At 41.3% G+C, this 17,740-nt stretch overlaps 1 protein-coding gene across 3 annotated transcripts in view; it reads left to right on the forward strand.

The window, feature by feature from the left end:
• ATXN7L1 (ataxin 7 like 1) overlaps nt 1–17,740 on the forward strand; it is a 360,884-nt gene that overhangs the window by 327,153 nt on the left and 15,991 nt on the right. For all 3 annotated transcript variants that reach the window (XM_073810174.1, XM_019940590.3, XM_019940591.3), the window contains exons 6-7: nt 2,611–2,722; nt 5,141–5,218. In XM_073810174.1, coding sequence (XP_073666275.1) covers nt 2,611–2,722; nt 5,141–5,218 — 190 coding nt within the window. The remainder of the gene's footprint in view (nt 1–2,610; nt 2,723–5,140; nt 5,219–17,740) is intronic.

Here is a 17,740-nt window from a genome sequence, read left to right on the forward strand (position 1 = left end):
GCTAATAAAAGATGCATGCTTGTGAGCCAAACTCATATCAGTTGTCATGGTTTCTCTTAAGGTGTAATAGCATTTAGTTTTTTAGTCTTGCGGTTTCATTTATTTCTTGCCACTATAGTTAATTTTGAGCGTACTGAAAGGGTAGTTAGAGGAAAATGTAGCTACACTTCATCAATTTTTATCACAAATTTTTTTAAAGCTTTTTATTATGGACATTTTCAAACATGCAGACAAATAAAGGAAGTAGTATGCTGAACCCCTGTGTACCCATCAACCATCCTCAGTATTATTAACGTTCTGTTGTTTTGTTTGACCTCTTCCTCCCACTTTTTTTTCCTTTGTTGGAGTGTTTTTAAAGAAAATTCTACGTAGTACTTCATTTCACTCGTAAATACTTCAGTATGTATCTGACAGATAAGAACTAAAACCCTAAATCATTATCATATCCCCACAAAATCAACAGTAATTTCTTAATAGCTCATACCCTGTGCATGTTCAGTTTTTCTCTGATTGTCTCAGAAATGCCTTTTGCATACAGATGACTTGTTTAAATCATGATACAAACAAGGTCAGAACATTGCATTCGGTGGGTAAGTCTCTTAAATCTGTTTTAATCTATCAGTTTGAGAACTGTTTTCCATAATAATTTTTTTCATTTTTTTCAAAGAAATCAGTGCAGGAAACTCATAAAACACAGAAAAGCACAATGCAAAACAGTCATTACTTGCAGTCTCACAACTGAAAGATAATCACAAATAGTGTTTTGGTACACGTCCTCCCATATTTAAGAAAACAAATCTCTGGATGGGGAGGCATTTTGCATCCAGTCTTACACCTTTTGCTACATCCTGTAGGCACAGACAGTGCAGCTTTTGAGGGTGAGTGGACAGGCCACTGTGAGGGGATTGAGACAGGGAGGCCTGGACCTGTCGGTGAGTTTTCTGCTTGTTCACTGTTTGCCTCTGCGACATTCCATTGTTAATGTCTAAATGGCTGTTAACCCACCACATAACCACCAGGCGCTGTAGGAGTCCTCAGTAGAAACTTTCCATGCGATCATTTGCATGTTCACTTCTAAAGCACTTTAATATTATTATAAATTAAATACTGCTCTCTTGTGCTCTTTATGCTGTGCATTTGGACAGAGGTCAGAACTGCAGCAGGTAAGAGCGGTTGGCGTTTCATGTAGATAAAATGAAATGCCAATGATTTTTGTCACAAGTGCTAAGTATAGACAGTTTTGCTTAAATGTAGGGAGCTGGAAGGAAAACCAAAAATAATATCCCTGGTCACAATTTTCTGAGGATGAGTTGTGAGGAATTCATACCAAGAGCCCAAGAAATACTTGCAGTGCTTTTTCTGTAATACTTTAAGCATACACGCTATGGCAGTTTTCCAAGACAGCTTATTGGTCAATTTGTTCTTTACATTGTAGCTTATATCCCTAACCTGTGAAGCAGTGCTTTTTCCCTTGGCAAAGGCAGGTGTACAAGTAACTTTAGTGTCAGAAGTTTCTTTTGTCTTTGAAGATGAAGGATTCATGAGTTCATGCTAAAGGGACAAAGGCAAAGGAACATTTTTAAAAGAAGAAGACTTCTGGGGATTATATGAAATATTTTTTCACAGTCTTTCTTTCATAGTTACAGAAATCAACTGAATTAGATGCGTTCATAATAACAGCTGCAGCTGTGTGTCACACAAGACTCACGAACATTATTGTACAACATCTGGGACGTGCAGTTGTGGCTTACACATTTCTCCCAAAGTGTTGAGTTTTCAGAACACTCTTTGGGCAACTGAAGTCAAAATCTTAATATTGTTTAAATATATGTTTCTAGATTGTAGTGTAATTTTAATGTTCGTTTGGAAGAACAGTTTTAAAAGTCAGATTTTCCAAAGTCTCGGAATGTTTGCCAGTTTCTAAAAAGTTGAGCAATCGACGTAATAGTGGCTCAGAAGTTAATATTTAACCTGACTTAATTTTTAAAGTCTCCTCTTCCCCCAAGAATGACAATTAGGTATTGGATGCCAGCTGCTCTCTCTGTCCAGTAGACCTTTGCAAACCATCTAGTATTAGCTAAACTGTGATGGAAGTGGCCTTTGGAAAATCTAAACTTGTCACTGAGGCAGCTGCTCACAAGCTTTATCCCCAACCCTGCTGGGGCATCCAGCCTGTTGTGCGAACACCTGACGGGAGATGAGGCAAAGCTTGTAGGCTCTGCCATGACTGCTGTTTCCCTCTGGCCTGCATACGTTCTGGAGGGCCAGGTGGCCCCCTTTCAGACACATGCTTGTAAAGTAAGCCACTGGGGAATGGTGGACCCCTCTGTGTTTCTCTGTGTGAAGATTGCTGGTTAGGTTTAGTCATTTGTCACACCACCTGCATTTCTCGATTTTGATTTTAAATACAGACAGATAAGTATCCAATCACAGAAAGTTTAATAACTGTAGACCACAAGGTATAACCACTTAACCCATATTTCTTGTCAGACTAGATCTGATTTCTCTCTCAAAGGTTCTCTAGCAAAAATGATCTTGTGGGGTTTCATAAGAACTCAGGTAACTTTTACTATGGTGTATATAATAGTTAATTTTTTTTTTTTTTTTAAGATCCAAGAAAACATTCTTGGCCAAAATCTAGGGGAAGTTACTGCCACTTCCTACTGTACAAGGAAAACAAAGACACCATGGATGCTATTAATCTACTGTCTAAATATTTAAGGTTAGTATTTTGTTCTTTGGCCCATACAAAATCAAAACACAGAAGTGTATTTTCCTCTTTCCATGCTGATGAAAAAGGAGTGGGAAAATAGGCAAATAGGTAGCAAATGTGCCTCCTAGTTATGGTGGGTTTTTTTTCTTTGTTTGTTTGTTTTGGGAGGTTTTTTTTTGGCTGCACTGCATGGCTTGCAGGATCCTAGTTCCCCGACCAGGGATTGAACCTGGGCCACAGCAGTGAAAGCACCGAGTCCTAACCACTGGACTGCCAGGGAATTCCCAATTATAGTTTTCTTAGACAACAGTTGAATTAATTTTTTTTAACCTCCTTGCATATTGCCAGTGATTCAAAATGAAAATTCTTTAAGTAAGTGGTTTACATGTAGTTGAGAGTTACCAGTTCACCTAGCTGAAAATAAAAATTAACTTTCTTCCCTTAAAGCCTACACTTTGATGTGGTTGCAGAGGACTGCTACTAAACCATAAGCTCTTAACTCCAGGAGATAGACTAGATTGGAAACCGACACCAGTCAGATTTTCTCACAGGAGTGCAAATATAGTAGAGTTTGGGTCTCTGAGGATGAGCCAGGTGCCATTTTATTTTTGGAAATGGGTACAGGTACCATAGCAAACCTGTATGCATGGAAATTTGCTTTCTGATATATATTTAACCCAGTTTAAACACAGCACACAGTGTGTTAGTTTGCTATGGCTGCCTTGACAAGATACCACGGACTGGGTGGCTTAAATAAGAGACATTCATTTTCCCACAGTCCGAAGGCTGGAAGCCCCAAGCTCAGGGTGTTGGCAGGTTTGGTTTTTTCTGAGGCCTCTCCTTGGCTTGCAGATGGCCACTTCCTCTGTGTTCTCTCATGGTCTTCCCTCTGAGTGTGTCTGTGACCGGGAGTCTCTCTGTGTGTCCATGTTTCCTCTCCTTATATTAGGACACGAGTCTAATTGGATTAGGGCCTCATTTTAACTTAATCACCTCTTTAAAGGCTCTATCTCCAAATACACTTGCGTTCTGAGGTACTGGCTGTCACAGCCTCAACATAGGAATTTTAAGGGAGCACAGTTTAGTCCATAGGACACAGTACCATTTGAAGTAGCATTTTACTTTACTCTGGTTGCTAGCTCTCTCTGATTCCTTGTCTGTACCTGAACCCGGGAGAGTAGGCAGTTGGGGAGGGAGCTCCCCTGAGATCTGGAGTTGGGATTGCTCAGAGTTCAAGAAATTCTTCCCGTTTCTTTCCTGTTCGCGTGGAGCGGTTTTTATAAAATTCTTCTTGGTTAACTGGCTCACTTATATCTTCATATTAAAACTATTCCGATCCTTGTTTTAGCATTTGGCTTTTATACAAAGAAATAGCATGTATTTATGGAAAATTCACATTACTATTAACTTGTTTGAAATTGAAGGTATAAAATTTTTGAAGTGGTACGTGATACATCTAGAATGTATTTTTCTTTACCTTCACAGTTAGGTAATTAATGAATTGCATGTAATCAACAGGAAGTGCATTACTTCCTTCTCTGTTGCTGGCTAGTACAGATGTTTTGAGTCACACACAGCTGGACTTCCCTGGTGGCACAGTGGTTAAGAATCCGCCTGCCAGTGCAGGGGACATGGGTTCAAGCCCTGGTCCGGGAAGATCCCACATGCCACGGAGCAACTAAGCCCGCGCGCCACAACTACTGAGCCTGTGCTCTAGAGCCTGTGAGCTGCAACTACTGAGCCTGCGAGCCACAACTACTGAGCCTGCGTGCCTAGAGCCCGGGCTCCACAACAAGAGAAGCCACCGCAATGAGAAGCCCGTGCACCGCAACAAAGAGTAGCCCCTGCTCGCTGCAACTAGAGAAAGCCTGTGCGCAGCAATGAAGACCCAATGCAGCCAACAATTAAATTTAAAAAATAATTTAAAAAAGTCATGGACAGCTAAGGAGGGGGTTGTTCAGGCATCTTTTTTTTTTAAACACCTTTATTGGAGTATAATTGCTTTATAATTGTTCAGGCATCATTTACTTTCTTAGCTTGCACACTAATTTATGTTTTCCTGGTTTTTTTTTTTTTTTTTTTTTTTTGTGGTACGCGGGCCTCTAACTGTCGTGACCTCTCCCGTTGCGGAGCACAGGCTCCGGATGCGCAGACTCAGCGGCCATGGCTCACGGGCCCAGCCGCTCCGCGGCATGTGGGATCTTCCCGGACCAGGGCATGAACCCGCGTCCCCTGCATCGGCAGGCGGACTCTCAACCATTACGCCACCAGGGAAGCCCTCCTGGGTATATTTTTAAATAAAGTTTGTCCTTACTCTTCTCTTATTCTGTTACGGTTTTAAGTATATTTATTTTAAATCTTAATTTATGAGAAGCATGATTTCCTAATGGTACGTGACTTCAGATGATTTTCTTTTTGTCTTATCAGAGTCAAGCCAAACATATTCTCCTACATGGGAACCAAAGATAAAAGGGCCATAACCGTTCAAGAGATTGCTGTTCTCAAGTAAGTAGTGAGTACATGTCAGGATTCGTACTGCAAAACTCCAAGCACCACCTTTCAGAGTTCTTGGATTTGCTTTGTGGAGTTTACCTCTTCCATCTTTAAATGGTGCCTCTGCCTATTCAAAAGATTGCTTTTCTATTTGTTTTTTTCTTCTTCCTTATCTGTATTTTCTAATGTTTTTGCAGCCAAAATGTTTTGCAGTAATTTTTAAAGGATTTTTGTGGTAGAGTCAAGAGAATAAGTGCCTCTTTCTCTCCTTTCTCTCTCTTTTTCATGCATTATTAAATATAAGTTATTTAAAATTACAGAACAGTGAATGAGGTCTTTTGTTACACTCTGGAGATATACAGATGAAAAAGATGGCAGAGAGAAAAATAAATCAGAACTTATTGCACAGTGAGATAAATGCTAAAATAGAGGTATATTTGGGGTATTAGGGTAGACCTGATGACAGAGCTTGGCATTCCTTGTGGGGGGCAGGCCAGGGAGGTTTTCACAGAAAATGGCATCTAGATGAGGGCTTCTCTGCCTCTTCACTTCTGGCATTTTGGACTGGGTAATTCTTTGTTGTAGGGGCTGTCCTGTGCATTGTAGGACGTTTAGCAGCAGCCCTGGTCTCTACCCACTAGATGTCAGTAGCATTCCCTCTACTGATGTCAGCATTGTGACAAACAAAAATGTCTCCAGACATTTCTAAATGTCCCTTGAAGGGCAAAATAGCCCCTGGTTGAGAATCACTGGTCTAGATTCTAGAAGGATGGGTAGGAGTTTCCTAGGGCTGGGAGGGTCTAGGGTTGTTGGTTCCACACCAAGAAAAGAGCTTGTGAAAAGACACTGGAAAGGATTTGGGGAGCATAGCATATTTGGTACCTGGCAGGTGTTTGAGTTTTGTGGGAGCTTAGCAGGAAATAAGGCTTGATGGGTAGGCACGGTCCAGATCCTGAAGGGCCCTGAGGGTCATGTTAGGATCTTGGACTTGACCTTAATCTAAACAGGGGGAGTCGTGTGTAGGGACAGGCTTAGCGGTTGTCAGTGAGCAAGAGGGATGGAACGGAGATCGGGGCTACTGCCATATGCTGGGGCGGAGGACAGGGGCCTGAACCCAGTCAGTTCAGTGAAGGTCAGAGGGAAAGGAGGAAGTTGGGCAAACTCAGGCTTCTGTCCTCATGCACCCCCTGAGGTAAGGAGTGGTGGGAGGGAGAAATAAAGGGGCAGGAGAAAACTTTGGGGGTGATGCAGATGTTCATTAGCTTGAATGTGGTGATGGTTTCATGGGTTTTAACATTCACGTTAAAACTTGTACATTTTGAGTATGTACGGTTTACCGTATGTTAATTTTGTCATGAAAAATAAAGTCATCTATGCTTGCTATCCCCGCTGAAAACAAATGCATGTATGTATTTGTACTTTTCCCATCTTTTCATAAAGAAGTTGAGGTGGCGCCTCCTCTTCGCTCCACAGTCACCTGCCATCTGGCTCCTTTCCCACCCCTCCTCTGATGCATTTGAGATAATGTCAGGATTGAGCTCCCGGTTGCATCCTAATGGATTTTCCGGTCCTTTCCTTCACTGACCCTGGGACAGTGGCGTGATGTCATAGTAAAGGCAGGGTGAGAACATCTCTCCGCGACTTCACTAGTGGTGCTGTGGTGTCGCTGTGTTTGAGGGAGAGCGGGAGGAGACACCTGAAGATGCCAGTGCTCTCTCCTGGTGGCCTGGTCTCTCTCTCCCTGAGATCCATGGAACGTGGGGTCGTCTCCTGAGAGTGTAGGGGGCAGGAGTGGGGAAGGGAGCTTTAAAAGAGTGTGAAGATTTGAAACAGCCTCTGTGGGTGATGGGCTCGTCAGCAGCTCCTGACAATAGTGTACCAGCAGTGACTCGAGGGCTTGGGCTTTCCATGCTCTGGATGGGGGGCACAGAAGGTTCTTGCCTTCTCTTTGGTGTCCTGAAATACCATTGTAGTCAACTCCTGTGCTTTCCGGCCGGCCAGCTCTGGGAATTTTTCCACGTAAATTAAAAAATGGATTGGTTCAGGGGCTTCCCTGGTGACGCAGTGGTTGAGAGTCCGCCTGCCGATGCAGGGGACATGGGTTCGTGCCCTGGTCCGGGAAGATCCCACATGCCACGGAGCGGCTGGGCCCGTGAGCCATGGCCACTGGGCCTGCACGTCCAGAGCCTGTGCTCCGCAACGGGAGAGGCTACACCAGTGAGAGCCCCGCGTACCGAAAAAAAAAAAAAAAAAAAAAAAAAAAGGATTGGTTCAATTTGTTTTCAACACAGAAGGAACTAGGTAGAAAATGAAAGTTCCACCATAATTGTACTCCCTCAGAGATTGCTTTGCTTACGGCTTGGTATATTTTTGTAGGGGACTCTTTTTTCCTTATAAACCGAAATATTTATTTTAAATGTGTTCTTTTCTTGCAAACAATAAATGATGTACCTCTTTCCCTGTTAATAAGTAGCAAAAGATATTTAAATATATGGATGCATCCTAATTTATGAACTACTGTTCTATTTCTGAATGTTTACATAGTTTCCCATTTCTTGCTATTATAAGCAGTTCCATGATGAACATATTGGGAGTTAAATCTTGGCACACATCTGTGATAACTTCATTAAGATAAGCTTAGCAGCGGAATTACTGCCTTAAAGGGAATGTGAAATTCTAGGTTTTAGGTTTTAGTTAGCAGAGTTTACTTGCCCTGTAGAAAGGTGGTACCAGTTTATCACCTTTATTCTTCTCCAGAATCCTCCCTGACACATATCACGATCTAAGAAAAAAATAATTTACTAATTTGAGGGTCAAAAAATGGCATCTCGTTATTTTCTGTTGCATTTTATGATGTGACATCTTTGAAGCGTGAAGGTACTTATTTCTCTTCTTCGTCAGCCACCAGGTGTCATACTTGATCACAATGCGGCTCTATTCATAGACCTTTGCTGCCTTTATCATCTTCCTGTTGACTTAGTAAGAAACCATATTAGACACCTCAGTGCTGGCCTTTGGAAAGCACATAGCACTTATCTTGCGGATGCAGGCTGCACCCTTCGTTTGCTTAATGGGTACGTGGGGCTGGGCAGATTGGCCTTTCCCGTGAGAACTGGTGGACAGGATAAACCCACTCCGCCACACAAGGATTTTAATTATTGCTGAATTGATCAATCCTCCGGATAAGCAGCATTTCAGCTTCATGTAACTCTCCAAAGTCACCTAGTAGTTTTAACAGGATCTCAAGCAGGAACAGCCTCATTCAGCATGATTTGTTTCTTTTCCTGCCTCTTCCTGCCAGTCTCCTTTCTGAGCCTGGGCCAGTATTTCCCTGGCTTTGTTAATAAAGGCTTTTTTGTGCAACATGCTGCTTAGGTTGGCTCCTGATGTTTAAACGCAAGATTTTGGTCGTCCCAAGTTACTCACAGAATTGCTGTGAACTGACAGCCGAAGAGCTTGATCCAGGATCATCAAAGTTAAAACTATGAACAGTACCGTGAAAAGTATTGTCAGCTTCATTCCATCAGTTCTCAGGGGGCACCCACACCACTGAGAACTGAGTGTAGCTCTTGCTTTCTGCTGTGCTAGTGGGTTTCAGAAATATATGTTGTGTATTTAAGAATAGACAGTAGAATATGATTCAGCCATGAAAAGGAATGAAGTACTGATACATACTATGACATGGATTAAAACATTATGCTAAATAAAAGAAGTCATACACAGAAGGCCACATACTATATGGTTATATTTGTATGAAATGTCCCAAATAGGGAAATCCGTAGAGACAAAGTAGATTAGTGGTTGCTAGGAGCCGCAGATCTAGGGAATGGGGTCAGTGGGTGTAGGGTTTCTTTTGGAGGTGAGAGAAATGTTCTGGAATTAGATAGTGGTGACAGTTGCATAACATTGTGAATATACTAGAGACCACTGAATTGTACACTTTATAATGGTTAAAATGATAACCTTTTTGTTATGTTAATTTTAGCTCAACTTAAAAAAAAAAAAAAGAACAGAGCTGTCTTTCATGGCTGTTGGGCATCAGTCTTCATAAGCTCTCTCCAGAGCTGCCAAGTTGCTTATCTGATTCCTTCTTTCCTCCTGACTCTTATTAAATATTCCATTCGTTTCTACAACAGTAGTTACTGACCAAAGAGGGGTTCTGTCCTCCTGGTTCTCCCTCTGTTCACCTCCATCCTCTCCTGCCTGGACTCCAGGATACTGTTTCTGGATTAATTTATGCCCTGTGGCTCTCCCATTGTCCCTACATATCTGAAGTCAAGGACGTGGTGCCCTTTTTCTCCTGGATCTGCTGCCTCTGAGCAGCTGGCCCAGGCTGGTATAGACCCACTTTATACCTTTTTGGTACTCGGGTTGGACAGGGCATTCAGAGCCAGGGGAGAGGGTAAAGGAGTATGAGCTTTGCCCACTTCTCAGGCTAGCTTCCTACATTTTATAATAATTAATGGGATAATGACAAATGTTTTTTCCTCAAGAAATTTGGTCAGGCTGTTTCTGCTCATATTGAACCAGGAAACAGATAAGACTGATTGATAGCGTCAAGGAATTGACTGTCTTCAGGGAGTATGGGGACATTCTCAGCAAGGAAACAAGAATTCTCTGAGATGAAATGGCAAACTGGTATTATATCGGTGGATTTTAAACAGTTTAACTCAGTAACAGCATATTTTTAACAAGGGAGTAAGATAAAATTTCCCCACTACTTTTTCATGTAATGTTGGAAATTCAGAGGCTGCAGAGCAGGGGCACACACCTCTGTGGGGCTGCTTCCATGATTAGCTGCTCTGGGTTGATAGACCAGGCACTTTGGGGCAGAACAGCCTCTCGTGCAGGCCCTGGGCCCAGGAGCCGCATCCAGGTCCTCCCAACCCCTGTATTTCCAGGCAAAGCTGGAACATGGCTCCTCATAACAAGAGCCAGCAGGAATGTGCTTAAGGACCAAGGCTGAAAAACACTGCACAGTCCAGAGTAGTAAAGAGAGAAGTGTTTTCAACAAAGTGAAGCACAGACGCTCTTTGTTCTGGTAGTTCTCAGCGTAGATGTCTTTTCAGAGGAAGTCTGAATTCAGAAAAACTTAAAACGGCTTTCTTAGGCACAGTGATACACTGTGCAGCATTATTGGTGATTTTGAAAAATTGTAAACAACCCAGGTGACCCGAACTGGAAAATCTTAAATGAATGGCTAAATAAGTAAATTCCAATTGATGAATTATTTTTGACCATATTAGATTATTTGTAATTTTCAAAAAGGCTCTTTATTAAAGGAAAGGGCAAAGTGTGAAAGTCTCAAATGAAAAACCAATGTCCTGTTTAATGGTGAAATACTAGAGCATTTTATTAGAGCTGGGAACAAAGTAAATAAAGATGACCACACTATTACCACTATTTATCATTGTTCTAGGCATACTGTAATACAAAAAACAAAATTAAGAAATAAGTGGTGTAAAAATTATAAGGGAGGAGGCCAAATTGCAGTTTTTGTTACTGATATTTTATTGTTTCTACGCAAGGAGTTGACTGAAAGTTATACAAGATAGGAAAGATTATGTACAAAAATCAATATTCAGATGAGAGCCAATTAGAAATTATAATGGAAAAAACTCTTTTACACAGAAAAAGTTTAAAAGAAAAGAAAAGAACATACCTAGAAACAAAGATTTTTGTAAAGTATAAGATCTCTCTCTATGAGGAAACTTTGAAATGCTATTGATCGATGTAAAAGGACTTGAATTAATGAATGCTATAGCCTGTTCTTGGATACATATAAATGTTCTCTAATGAACAAATGTATAAATTTGTGCTGATACTAATGAAAATTCCAATAGAATGTTTCAGTGTAATCAAGCTGATCATAATGTGGGAAAGACACAGAACTAGCCATAAAAATTCTGGAAAAAGTGACTAATAAAGGGGTATTAGCCTCAGTATATATATATGACATATCTATAAAAATAAAAAATATATGTATAAATACATATAGATTTTCATTTTTAAAATGTTTTTATTGAAACATTCTCATGATGATTTCTGCTGTGGGGTAAATTGTATGCTTAGACTAGTAAAACATTTTAACTACACTTTCCACCCTAAGATATTTCTGGATTTATAGTAATCGATTTCTCTAACTTACCACCTGTTTTTATTTTTTTAAATTTATTTTTATTGAAGTGTAGTTGATTTACATTGTTTCAGGTGTACAGCAAAGTCAGTTTTATACTTATATATATATATGTATATACACACACAGACACACACACACACATACATTCTTTTTCAGATTCTTTCCCATTATTGGTTTTTACAAGATACTGAATATAGTTCCCTGTACTATACAGTACGACGTTGTTTATTTTATATATAGTATTGTATGTATGTTAATCTCACATTCCCAGTTTATTCCTCTCTTCCCCCTTTCCCCTGTGGTAACCATAAGTTTGTTCTCTATGTCTGTGAGTCTGTTTCTGTTTTGTAAATAAGTTCATTTGTATATATTTTTTTTACCACATATAAGTAAAAGCATATAATATTTGTCTTTGTCTGACTTACTTCACTTGGTATGATAATCTCCAGGTCCATCCGTGTTGCTGCAAATGGCATTATTTCATTCTTTGTTATGGCTGAGTAATATTCTATTGTATGTAGGTACCACATCTTCTGTAGCCATTCATCTTTCAATAGACATTTAGGTTGTTTCCATGTCTTGACTCTTGTAAATAGCGCTGCTATGAACGCTGGGGCGCATGTATCATTTTTTTTTTTAAATATATTTATTTATTTATTTTTGGCTGCGTTGGGTCTCCGTTGCTGTGCGTGGGCTTTCTCTAGTTGCAGCGAGCGGGGCCTAGTCTTTGTTCCGGCTTCTTATTACGGTGGCTTCTCTTTTTGCAGAGCATGGGCTCTAGGCATGCGGGCTCAGTAGTTGTGGCTCATGGGCTCTAGAGCGCAGGCTCATTAGTTGTGGTGCACGGGCTTAGTTGCTCCACGGCATGTGGGATCTTCCGGGACCAGGGCTCGAACCCATGTCCCCTGCCTTGGCAGGCGGATTCTTAACCACTGTACCACCAGGGAAGCCCACATGCATCTTTTTAAATTAGAGTTTTCATCTTTTCTGGGTATATGCCCGGGAGTGGCATTGCTAGATCATATGGCATCTCTATTTTTAGTTTTTTAAGGAACCTTGATACTCTTCTCCATAGTGGCTGTTACCAATTTACATTCCCACCAACAGTGTAGGAGCGTTCCCTTTTCTCTACACCCTCTCCAGCATTTGTTATTTGTAGGCTTTTTAATGGTCATTCTGACTGGTGCGAAGTGGTACCTCACTGTAGTTTTGATTTGCATGTCTCTTAATAATTAGCAAGATTGAGCATCTTTTCATGTACCTGTTGGCCATCTGTATGTCTTTTTTGGAGAAATGTCTATTTAGGTCTTCTGCCCATTTTTTGATTGGTTTTGTTTTTTTTTTTTGATAATGAGCTATATAAACTGTTTGTATATTTTGCAAATTAAGCCCTCGTTGGTTGCATCATTTGTAAATATTTTCTTCCAGTCTGTTGTCTTTTTGTTTTGTTTATGATTTCCTACGCTGTGCAAAAGCTTTTATGTTTAATTAGATCCCATTCGTTTATTTTTGCTTTTGTTTCCATTACTCTAGGAGATGGACACAAGAAAACAGTGCTATGATTTATGTCAAAGCATGTTCTTTTAAAATAATTAATTAATTAGTTAATTAATTTATGGCTGCGTTGGGTCTTCGTTGCTGTGCGCAGGCTTTCTCTAGTTGTGGCGAGCTGGGCCTAGTCTTTGTTCTGTTGTGCGGCCTTCTCATTGCGGTGGCTTCTCGTTGCAGAGCATGGGCTCTAGGCATGCGGGCTTCAGTAGTTGTGGCGCATGGGCTCAGTAGTTGTGGCTCGCGGGCTCTAGAGCGCAGGCTCAGTAGTTGGGGCGCACGAGCTTAGCTGCTCTGCAACATGTGGAATCTTCCTGGACCAGGGCTCAAACCCGTGTCTCCTGCATTGGCAGGTGGATTCTTAACCAGTGCGCCACCAGGGAAGCCCAAAGCATGTTCTGCCTATATTTTTTTCTAGGATTTTTATAGTATCTGGTCTTACCTTTAGGTCTTTAATCCATTTTGAGTTTATTTTTGTTTATGTTGTTAGAGAATGTTCTAATTTCATTCTTTTACATGTAGCTGTCCAGCCTCAGTATATTTTAAAGCATATTATAGAAGTATAGTAGGGACTTCCCTGGCAGTCCATTGGTTAAGACTCCACACTCCTAAGGCATGGGGCACGGGTTCGATCCCTGGTTGGGGAACGAAGATCCCACATGCTGCGTGGCATGGCCAAAAAAGTATAGCAGTTAAAGCAATATGATACTGGCACATAAACGGGTAGCATTAGAATAATTACAGACCCAGATATATCCTCAGAGTTAGTGTGTAAGCAAGTAGCATTTAAAATAAGCAAAGAAGAGTGTTGGTTTTTTTGTTTGTTTTCTAATTTATTAGTTGCAGCAGGTGGGCTCCTTAGTTGTGGCATGTGAACTCTTAGCTGCGGCATGCATGTGGGATATAGTTCCCTGACCAGGGATCTAACCCTGGCCCCCTGCATTGGGAGTGTGGAGTCTTAACCACTGTGCCACCAGGGAAGTCCCAAAGAAAAGTTCTGAGTCAGTGAATTTGTTGAAATGACTGAGTAGCCACCTGAAAAAAAAAAAATTAAATTGACTCCTTACCTGAGTTTTTATATGTCTTCACTGGAAGAGGCAAAGCTTTGCCAAATATTAACAAAGCCATTTGAAAGGCGGTATCAGCCACAGTGTCACTGCGAAGATAGATGGAGAGAGAAAGATATATGATATTACAGATAGATGTAATATGAATATTTATCTTTTGTAACCAGGTCCTGGGTGTAGTATTTATATTCCTCAATCTGCCTTTTAAAAAAAGACAAAAAGCCAAAAGATACGTGTATGCTGATAATTTAAAATGCAGAACCAAAGCCACTGAGCAGCAGCTGATACTGTTACTGACTTGTGTGTGAACAGCTTTCCCCTCTTTTTTCCTTAACCTCCTTGTTGCCTAGGATGAAGAGAGTCCAAAATTTAAAGCAGAGCGGGAGAACTTGACCTCCTCCCATTCCTCTCTAAACGAGCCACTTTGGGCATCAGTAGTTGACTGGGGAGAGTAAACAGAAACTGCCAGTCAAAGCCCCTGGGACTCCAGTACCAGAGTTCTTTTCTTCTTTGCCACAACCATTGTAGACTTTAAAAGACCAGTAAGTCAAGATTAGTGTGTTAGGGACAGCATGGAGGCCAGCACTGCTGTAAATGAGACATGATGAAAAGTACGTCACTACTGTTGGCCAGAAGGAGACAAAAGGAAAAGTACCCTTTTTACTCTAAAACAATAATAACTGGGGCTTCCCTGGTGGCGCAGTGGTTAGGATTGCGCCTGCCAATGCAGGGGACACGGGTTCGAGCCTTGGTCCGGGAGGATCCCACATGCCACGGAGCGGCTAAGCCCGTGTGCCACGACTACTGAGCCTGTACTCTAGAGCCTGCGAGCCACAACTACTGAGCCCACGCGCCTAGAGCCTGTGCTGCGTGACGGTAGAGGCCACCACAACCAAGAGCAGCCCCACTCACCACAATTGGAGAAGGCCTGCGCGCAGCAACGAGGACCCAGTGCAGCCAATAAATAAATAAGTAAATAAATTCATAAGAAACAACAACAACTGCAAAAGTACTCTACTTATACCTGGGGATACTATTTAAAAAAATAATCTCTGACGAGGGACACCCTTCCTAAATAGACTTAAATCCCAGAGCTATTTGGAAAAAATTCGACTAACTAAAATGCAACTAACTAAATTTCAACTAACTGAAAATCAGCAGACTCACAGACTTAGAGAACGAACTTACGGTTACCAGGGTGGAGGGGAGGGGGGAGGGATAATTAGGGAGTTTGGGATTGACATGTACACACTGCTGTATTTAAAATGGATAACCAGGGCTTCCCCAGTGGCACAATGGTTAAGAATCCGCCTGCCAGTGCAGAGTACACGGGTTCAAGCCCTTGTCCAGGGAGATCCTATATGCTGCGGAGCAACTAAGGCCGGGCACCACTACTACTGAGCCTGTGCTCTAGAGCCTGCGAGCCACGACTCCTGAAGCCTGCATGCCTAGAGCCCGTGCTCTGCAAAGAGAAGCCACCACAGCGAGAAGCCTGCACACCGCAGCAAAGAGTAGTCCCCACTCTCTTCAATTAGAGAAAGCCCACACGCAACAATGAAGACCCAACACAGCCAAAAATAAATAAATAAAAAAAAATTTTTTTTTAATCAAAATAAAATTAAAATTAAAAAGAAATGATAACCAACTAGGACCTACTGTATAGCACAGAAAACTCTGCTCTATATTATCTAACAACCTAAATGGGAAAATGAAAAAAAAATTTTTTACTGTACAGTCCTATTTGTAGAAGAACGCCAGCTAATATAGGAGGAATGGTGGGTATAGAAAAACAGTCTTTTGCAGTCAACACAGTAATATTTGCCTCAGCCAGCAATTACCCTTGGGGGACTTCCCTGCTGGTCCAGTGGTTAAGACTCTGTGCTTCCAATGCAGGCAGTGTGGGTTCCATCCCTGTTCTGAGAGCTGGGATCCCACATGCAGCACAGCGAAAAAAAAATAATAATAAAAAATTATCCTCGGGTACCTAAACAGTTGGATGAAAGACTATGGGGGAAGAGGATAGTCACAGAATTTTTAAAATGTCACCCCACAAGTTACCAACTAAAAAAAGGGAAAGGAGAGAGAGATACCGTTTCGCTGTGATACACTGAAAAAGCCACAGCATCACCTACGTGATATTCCCACCAAAATCTGGGCATCTTAATGTGAGGAAACAATGATTGTCCTGGTTCTTGATTAGATCCTGAATTTAAGGAGGTTTAAAAAAAAAATCTAAGTGATGTTATTGGGGGAATTGGGTGAATTGGATGTGGACTGTTCAGCAGTGGCCTTGAATTCACATTGGCTTTGTGAGGGTGACTGGTGGTTAGAAACGTGGGAGACCCTGCTGTTCTTAGGAGACACACTGCAGTCACTTTAGGGGTGAGGTGTCCCTAGTCTGCAGGTCACTCTCACATGGTTCAGAAAAATACATAGGTTTTACCTGCATGTGTGTATGTATGCGTATATGTGTAATGTGTGGGTGTTCATATATCTAGAAATATATGTAAAGTAAATCTGGGAAATGGTTAGCAATTGGTAAATCTACAGGTGAGGTATAAGACCTTTCGTTATAGTGTTGCCAATTTTCTCCAGTTTGATTTTTTTTAACATGAAGTTGGGAAATTTTCTAAAGTGTAAAATATTATGAATAAACTCACAAAATGGGAGATAATATTTGCAAGCTATGTGGTAAAGGGTAGATTTCCTTAATATATGAAAACAGAAGAATATTAACAATCCAATAAAAAAATAAGTAGTAGGACGAACAGGTACTTCACAGTCAAGATAATGAAGAAATGTTTAGTTTCTCTCATAGTAAGCATTCAGATAAAAATCAAAATAGCATTTTTTAAAAATAAATAAATTTATTTATTTTTGGCTGTGTTGGGTCTTCGTTGCTGTGTGGGCTTTCTCTGGTTGCGGTGAGCGGGGGGCTACTCTTCATCGTGGTGCGTGGGCTTTAGTAGTTGTGGCACGTGGGCTCAGTAGTTGTGGCTCTCGGGCTCTAGAGTGCAGGCTCAGTAATTGTGGCGCGTGGGCTTAGTTGCTCCGCGGCATGTGGGATCTTCCCAGACCAGGGCTCGAACCTGTGTCCCCTGCACTGACAGACGGATTCTTAACGACTGCACCACTAGGGAAGCCCCAAGGTAGCATTTTTAACTTATCAGCCTGACAGAGCTCAAAAAGGTTTATAACATCCTGTGTGAGGAGACACAGGCCTGAGGAAGTAGGCACTTACATATTAATGGTGTGAGTGTGAATTGGTGTAACTGTTTTGGAGGGCAATAGGCGTTAAAATTTAAGATCCCTGCCTTCTAATTCTAGGGCCTTGTCTGAATCATTCACTTATGTAGATGCACCAAGAAGTCTATACGAGGGTATGTGTTATAGAATGGATTGTAATAGCAAAAGATGGGTAGCAATTTAAATGCCCATCACAGGGGACTGGTCAGATAAAGGTCAGAGAAAGGATCCAGGCAGTGCAGCAGCCATTCTTCGAAGCTGTACACAGAGTGAGGCAGCTCTAGAAGGACTGTATGCATAAGCCAAGTCTGTAATATGCATTTTTTCAGTGAATATAAGCAAGATGCTGAACAATTTATAATGTAACAAAAATTGTTTTTTGAAAGGGAAGATCTGGATGCTAGTTACATGGTTGTGTTCACTTTGTGAAAATCCGTCAAGCAGAACACTTACGATCTGTGCACTTTTCTGTATATATAACATATGTATTAAAAGCTTACAAAGAAATTCCAAAAAGAGAGAAGACAATAGGTA

Source organism: Tursiops truncatus, chromosome 9 (genome assembly GCF_011762595.2).
Source record: "Tursiops truncatus isolate mTurTru1 chromosome 9, mTurTru1.mat.Y, whole genome shotgun sequence".
Classification (NCBI taxonomy): Eukaryota; Metazoa; Chordata; class Mammalia; order Artiodactyla; family Delphinidae; genus Tursiops; species Tursiops truncatus.